The sequence below is a fragment of the Prionailurus bengalensis genome, chromosome B1 (genome assembly GCF_016509475.1).
Source record: "Prionailurus bengalensis isolate Pbe53 chromosome B1, Fcat_Pben_1.1_paternal_pri, whole genome shotgun sequence".
In the NCBI taxonomy this organism is placed as follows: Eukaryota; Metazoa; Chordata; class Mammalia; order Carnivora; family Felidae; genus Prionailurus; species Prionailurus bengalensis.
Genome location: NC_057344.1, coordinates 15614696 through 15622359, shown reverse-complemented (window position 1 = coordinate 15622359; position 7664 = coordinate 15614696). Strand labels below are relative to the sequence as shown.

The 7664-nt window shown below is 46.8% G+C and overlaps 1 protein-coding gene across 1 annotated transcript in view; it reads left to right on the top strand.

The window, feature by feature from the left end:
• Window positions 1-726: 726 nt before the first annotated feature.
• CENPU (centromere protein U) overlaps window positions 727-7664 on the top strand; it is a 41311-nt gene continuing 34373 nt past the window's right edge. Inside the window, exons 1-3 of the mRNA XM_043558569.1 lie at window positions 727-886; window positions 4145-4193; window positions 5530-5647. Of these exons, the coding sequence (XP_043414504.1) occupies window positions 846-886; window positions 4145-4193; window positions 5530-5647 (208 nt within the window). The 5' untranslated portion in view covers window positions 727-845. The remainder of the gene's footprint in view (window positions 887-4144; window positions 4194-5529; window positions 5648-7664) is intronic.

Below are 7664 nucleotides of genomic sequence, written 5' to 3'. Positions count from 1 at the left end.
ACTTAGGTACAGGCACGTTGTTACACAACCATCCACTACTATCCATCTCCAGAACTTTTCCGTGATCCCAAACTGTGCTTTTGGAATCACAGCCACGAAATCATTGCCAAACTCAAGGTCATTAAGTATCTTTGCTCTGTTTTCTCCTTAAAGTTGCATCATTTTCCTTTTTCAGTTTAGGTCTTTGACCCATTTTAAGTTCATTTTTATTTATGGTGTGGTAAAGGCCCAACATTCTTTCGCAGAATAAATTTGTAAACAGAAAGACAGAATCGGAGAATACTAGCTCCAGAAGGGGCCCTTCCCATTTACAATGAGGAAACTAGAATAGAGGTGAAAATAACAGGCCGAGCTCACACAGCTGGCTAAAGGGCAGCAGCAGAGTCAAATCCTGCCTTGTTGGCGATGCATCGTTCTCACTGCCCAGGAGCCTAAGCGCCGGGAGCTCCCACCCGAGTTTGGACCGGGTACCCGCAGAAACACCGCGCTACCTCGCTTCAGCTCCGGCTCCTCCCCTTCCCCGCCCCCTGGGCGGGCCCCTACGGCTCCGGAACTGCCGAGTTTAGGAAAACGGGCGCGGGCGCGGGGAAAAGCCCGGCTAACTATTGACGTCTCAGGGACCATCAGCAATTGGTTGGAAGGTGCTGACTCCAGATCCGCTTTTCTATAATCCCAGCCGGGATTTCTCAGGCGCTCCAGGACCGGGAGGACCCGCGGGATTAAACGGTCCGGGGCGGGGCGGGGCGGGGCGTGCGCGCAGGCTCAGTCCAGATTGACCGCTTGGGGCGGCGCGCGGTTTGGCGGGATTTTTCTGGCTCCATTTACCCGCAGAGCCTTGGACTCGGATGGCTCCGTCGCGCCGGGTGCGGGGCCCGGGGCGCGGCGGGTAAGTACTTCGGTTCGTGCGGACGCAGCCCGGGCACCGGCGTTTACCTCTTTCGCTTCCTGCCGCGTTTTGTGCCTCTCGGAGCTGTTCGTGCTGCGTAGCGAGGCTCCCTGGCTCTGCCCCTGCGGAACTCGCTCAGGGTCTCGTCTTCCACCTATAAAATGGGAATATTGGCCCCGAGTGCATAGGGTGGCCGCGAGATTTAAAGCAGTTACAGCTGAAAGCTGCCTTGCGGGTGGAAGAGAAGGTTAGCTTTGTGTGCACGAGTGTAGGCTGAAGTAGGGGGGAAATATTTTGAAACAAAATATCCAACAAATAACTCATTGAGTCGCCTCCTGCTTGCCAGACTTTACATTCTAGAAAGTTTGCCCTCTGGCTGGCCGTCAGGATTCTTATTTTCGAGACCCTGCCGTGTTTGTAACACGAACGTTAAAGCTGAACCAAATCTCCAGCCGGTGCACCAAGCTGTCGCTTGTTATTCTTAAAAAGGGGTCTAGGATGGGTCACGCAGTTTTGTCTTAATCAAAAAGGGCATGCATTTAAATATAGGCTGCCAAACTGCTCTCCAGAATGTTATTGTTTTAAATTTTTTAATGTTTTTATTTATTTTTGAGGCAGAGACAGAGCACGAGCAGGGGAGGGGCAGAGAGAGAGGGAGACACAGAATCCGAAGCAGGCTCCGGGCTCTGCGCTGTCAGCACAGACCCCGACGCGGGGCTCGAACTCACGGACTGTGAGATCATGACCTGAGCCAGAGTCGGCCGCTTAACCGACTGAGCCACCCAGCCGCCCCCAGAATGTTATTTTTAATGGATTCGTTGACAGTTGCCCTGCTCGCGGTGTCTTGAGCGCACCCGAAGGCCTGGTGTGGTCCTAGCTAAAGGGGTCTCGGCCTGCCATGGTGGGGACGCAAGGTCATATACATACACATGTCCAGGAGTTCCTCCTGGGCTGTGGGAAGACTCCCTGTAGGAGGTGGCGTTTGTGGATGCAGGGTGACAGCGGAATGCAAGCCAGGCAGAGCTTAGGGGAAAGCCTGGAGCAGGACAGAGCAGGGAGGTGGAATGAACTGAGAGACTAGACTCCTGTGGGGACTCTTGATGGTGGGGAGAACCAAAGGCTCTCCCGATGGAGAGTCCCACTCTCTCCATGTGTGTGTATACATACAACATTTTTGCCTTTGAGACTCTTGAAATCTCTTCATCCCCCGCCCCCAAACTCACTGGTGCACATCTACCAAAACTTTTACATACGGTATCGGAGAGGTTTCCATCTTTGGAAACAGCACCTTGCTCCTACCCTTAGGTAAGGTGGAAACTTGACCTTTTTTTAAGCACAGAGGAGGCAAGAGCCAGGGGTCAGCGGAGGATAAGAAGTTCTGCAATCTGGTTTCTAGTCCTCTTTCTGTTACTTGGCTGTGTGACCTTTGATAAGTCACGTAACTTCTTTTTCCCGAACCCTGGAATCATAAATGCTGTAAAATGAATACCTGGTCTACCTTCTTCTTTGGAACGGAGAATCAAATAAAGCAGTGGTCCTTAAAGTGTTTTTAGAAATGTGCTTTTGGGGGCGCCTGGGTGGCGCAGTCGGTTAAGCGTCCGACTTCAGCCAGGTCACGATCTCGCGGTCCGGGAGTTCGAGCCCCGCATCAGGCTCTGGGCTGATGACTCAGAGCCTGGAGCCTGTTTCTGATTCTGTGTCTCCCTCTCTCTCTGCCCCTCCCCCGTTCATGCTCTGTCTCTCTCTGTCCCAAAAATAAATAAACATTGAAAAAAAAAATTAAAAAAAAAAAAAAAAGAAATGTGCTTTTGTTAGAAACGCAGCAGCTCAGATCCTATCCCAGATGGATGGAATCAGAATCTCTGGGGTGGGGCCAAGCAGTCTGTTGGAAGCCTTCCAGGTGATTCTGATGTCTTAAGTTTGAGAACCACCGCTCTAAAGAGTTCCACAGTTTTGTTTACTGTGACTCACAGTAATGATGTTTTACATCCCAATTAATACACACGTGTGCACCACACACTTCTAGAACAACAACAAAAAAAAAGGGTTATGAAAATCAAACGTTCAATACAGTCTTACATTTTCTATTCTTTTGTATTTCCTTTTTGAAAATACAGAAGAAGATGTTGAGGGAAATTCTGGGGACGTGGGTAGAATTTGAATATGGACAGTAGATTATATGATCCTATCGGTGTTCATTTTCTTAATTTGGAAATTGTACTGTGGCAATGCGTGATAATGCTCTCTTGGGAAAGGCACACTGAATTATTTAGGGGTAAAGGTGCACGTTGTCTCTAGTCTACACACACAGAGGGCGTATGAGACAACATGTGAACAGTAGGTGAACGTGGGTAGAGAATATACAGAATGTTCTTGAAATTCTATCAAATAGAACATTACTTAAAGAAATACTGATTCCGACACACCGGACTGATTTTGCTTTCCACGAATGGTGCCTGCACAGCAAGTTGTAGAGTCAGAGACTGAGTAGTGGTATCGTACCCAAGTACCCCCAGTGCCCTCCTGCGATGCCTGGTGCACGGAGGATACACGGTACATGTTCACTGGAAATACTGTTTCCCGCCCCCCCCCCCCATTTCCAGTCTGTATTTTAGTCACTGTTGTTACATCTTGTTTATGCCTGTTGAAGATCTACAACTTTGTCCTTTTATCCCAGTGCCCAGGGGAGGGGCATTAGCGGTGGGAAGGGGAAAGCTGTGGATGTGAACTGCTGGAAATTTTGACGCGGGCGGCTTCTTGGCTGTGTGCCGCTTTGGGCAAATTTCCTCTGCAGATGGGGTTCACTTCTACTTTATAGGACCGTTGGAGCTAAATGAGGAAATATACGTGCAAGAGCCAGGCACAGGCTAGAATGGGTGTCGGGTGCCTAGTAAATGCCAGTGTACTTCCCTTTTGCTCTGTTCTGCAGAAACTGTCAGTCGCTACTATTGACTTGTCCTCAGGGGAAAGGAAAATAGCAGGATTAAGAGTTTCTGTGTCCCTGAGGGAGAGAGGTGTGCTATTTTATACACCGGTGATATGATTTGACCTGTAAAAAAAAAAAAAAATGTGTGTGTGAGATACAGGTTCTGTTTTCCCAAAGGATCTTGCCATAACCTGACTTTCTCTGGGTGCTCACTCTTTGTGCAACTGATGACAATAATCTGGGGGGAAAAATGCTTCGAAAGGGTTGCAAGTTATGGTGTTTCCCCAGTTATTTTAAATATTTCCTTTTTGTGTGTTTTTGCTGTTCTATAGTGTGAGATCTTCAAAGAACTCTATAGGAAAAACACATTCCACAAAAGATGTAAGTTATCGTCTCACTTTAATATAATTATCTCATAACTGACAATACGAAATGATGAACGTTTTGTGGGAAGCTTCGAGTCGCGTAGACTTCACTCGGTGAGCTCAGTGTTCTATTGTAGTGAAAAGTGTATTCCTTTGCCTCCCGTCTTTGCCAGTATATTACAAAAAATGATCCCTGTTAACATTTTGAATCTTTTTTTCTGGGCCTAGGTTGGTTTTATTTTCATTTGGATCATTGATATCCTGTAAAAATTTGTACAGCTTTCTGTATTTTGCTCTTTTCACTTAGCCATTTGGCTAAAGTCCAGCATACCTGGCACGGAATTCTTCAAGTTTTAAAGCTCTGCTCCCAGCCTGCCTTCGCGGGAAGTCCAAAGTGCCTGAGATGGATTTCTTAGCCTTCCTGACTTCTTTCTTTTCTTAGAAGGCAGCTGGAAGCTGGAGGCTGATTTGCATCTCAGAGGATGGGAAGGCCTGTCAGCTCCCCTTCTCTGGCATCCCACCCCCAAGTACTCCGTGACAGATTTTATAGTGAGGGTCTGTAAGTGGGAAAGTTTTTGTTTGGTCCATTTTACACCATCTCCTTTATATCTTCTAGAATGTCCTCATGTTTTCTTTTCTGTAAATGGCATCCTTCCCCATTTCCCAGAGCTGTGATGGATTTTTTTTCTCATTTTCTGTATGTTTTGGTCTTTCATGAAGATTTGGGGTAGTAAATGTCATGGGGCCTGTTAGTATATTGAACCATAAACCCTTGTCTCTTCTTTGGGAGTTTTTACCCATGTGTATCCTTATGAACTTTCAGGTGCGTGGGGGAGAGGGCCCCTAGCTTCCCCTAGATCAGCAGTTGGCAAACTATGGCCCATGGGCCACATCTGGCCTGCTCCCTGTATTTGTACAACCCTGTGAGCTGAGAAAGATTTTTACCTTTCTGATTGGTTGGAACAAAATCAAAAGACAACTATCTCGTGATAGGTGAGAATGATACGAAATTCAAATTTCGGTATTCATAAATAAAGTTTTATTGCGACACAGCCATGCTTAATTCTTTCTGCAAGGTCACTGTCTGCTTTCAGACTGCAGTGGCTGAGTTGAGCAGTTGCAACAGATGCAAAGCCTACTATATTGAGTCTCTGGTCCCTGATAGAATTTAGCCAGCCCCTGTCTTGGTTTTTCAAAGGGGTCTGTTTCCCCCAACTCCCCCCTCAAAAAGTGTTAAGGATCATTTCTTTAGGCAGCAACGAGAGCAGGATTATCCTTTCTAAATAAATCAACTTTGTAATGTTCCCGGTTGTTACAACTAATTCAATGACTTTGACTTTATTCACTTTTAGAAAGCTGGCCCAGAGCAGAAGCCTACTAATGTATTTGATTTTCCCGATAATTCTGGTATCTCCAGCATCAGCAGACTGGGTGAACATGAGAAAGATGAAGAACCTTATGAAATCTTTGGTTAGTATTTTAAATCTTCATCTTAAAAACTTTAACGTAGTTTATCCTAAAAACTTTGGGCTAGTTGCTAATAAAAATATGCATCGGGCTCTGTGCTGACAGCTCGGAGCCTGGAGCCTGCTTCAGATTCTGTGTCTCCCTCTCTCCCTCCACCCCTCCCCTGCGCTCTCCCTCTGTCTCTTTTTCTATCAAAAATAAACATTAAAAAAAAAATGTTTTTTAATACGGCATCTTTTCAGGTTTTAAAAATCAGTTGTCTGCATATGACTGTAGTGTTCTGGGGAGTACTTAATATTTTGAGTTATTTTTCTCACTTTTAAGTACATTAGAAGTAAGAACTCTTTTTTTTTAATTTTTTTTCTTTATGTTTCATTATTTATTTTGAGAGAGAGGGAGAGAGAAACAGAGCACGAGCAGGAGAGGGGCAGAGAGAGAGGGAGACACAGGATCTGAAGCAGGCTCCAGGTTCAAACCCACGAACCATGAGATCATGACCTGATCCAAAGTTGGACACTTAACGGACTGAGCTGCCCAGGCACCCCATTTAAATGTTTAAAGTCTATTAAACATTTATCAAAGCAGAACTCTTCTAGGAGCATTTGTCCACAAGCCAGTCCTGATAGGGCACCTATTATAGTACTCTGTAGAAAGAGGAATATGAACTATACTTCTCACTCCATATGACCACTCACACCATAGAGTGATTCAGTAAGGGGTTTTACTTAGAAGAGGGATAATTTTCCCTTTGCGGAAATACACAGAGGCAGAGGATGCTTCGGGAGAGCCAGGGGGGAGAGCTTCATCTGTGTTTCTTGGAGTGTGAGGAAAGCAGGGCTGGCACCTGGTCCAGGTGGGACTGCTTCTGTTTATGTCACTGGCCACTTCAGAGGTCAAAAATGAGCAGAACGTGGGCACCTGGCTCAGTCGGTTAAGCGTCCGACTTCGGCTCAGGTCACGAATCTTGCGGTCTGTGAGTTCGAGCCCGCATGCGGCTGTGTGCTGACAGCTCAGAGCCTGGAGCCTGCCTCGGATTCTGTGTCTCCCTTTCTCTCTGCTCCTCCCCTGTGCGCGTGCTCTGTCTCTCTCTCTGTGTCTCTTTCTCTCTCTCTCAAAAATAAATAGATTTTAAAAAATTTTAAAGAAAATACCTCCTTTTCAGTGGTACATTAGTGTGGCCCCCAAATTGCACAACCGTCACCATTGTCTATTCCAGAACATCCTAATCACCCCGGCGAGAAACTCCGTGCCTGTTGGCATTCAGTCCCCACCCGTCCTTCGCCCCCCCCAGCCCCTGCCAGCCATACACCTCCTCCCTGTTTGTGCCTCTTCATACAAATGGAGTCCTACTCTGTGTTCATTTGTGACCGGCTTCTTGCATTTAGCAGAGTCTTTTCACGGTTCCTGTGTGCTGTAGCAGGCGTCATACTGCATTCCTAAAAAGTGTTTTAGCTCCGTAATCCGTTGTTTGTTTATTTTTTTTTTTAATTTTTTTTTTTTAACGTTTTATTTATTTTTGAGACAGGGAGAGACAGAGCATGAACGGGGGAGGGTCAGAGAGAGGGAGACACAGAATCGGACACAGGCTCCAGGCTCTGAGCGGTCAGCACAGAGCCCAATGCGGGGCTCGAACTCACAAACCATGAGATCGTGACCTGAGCTGAAGTCGGCCGCTTAACCAACGGAGCCACCCAGGCGCCCCTAACCATTTTTAAAAGTACATTTCTGTGGCATCACCACGCTCCCGTTGTCCTGCAGCTATCCTCCCCATCCCCCCCCCAGAACCTCCCCTTGCCCCTAACTGAAAGCCTGTGCCCATTAAGCCACACCTCCTCATTCCCCACACCTCCCAGCCCAACTTTCTGTTTCTGTAAATTTGACTGCTCTAGGTGCCTCCTTTGAGAGGAATCAGACAATATTTTTCCTCTTTTTTTCCACTTAATTATGTCTTCAGAGTCCCCCCCGTGTTGTAGCCTGTGTCCGAATTTCCTTTTGAAACTGAGTAATATTCCATCCTGTG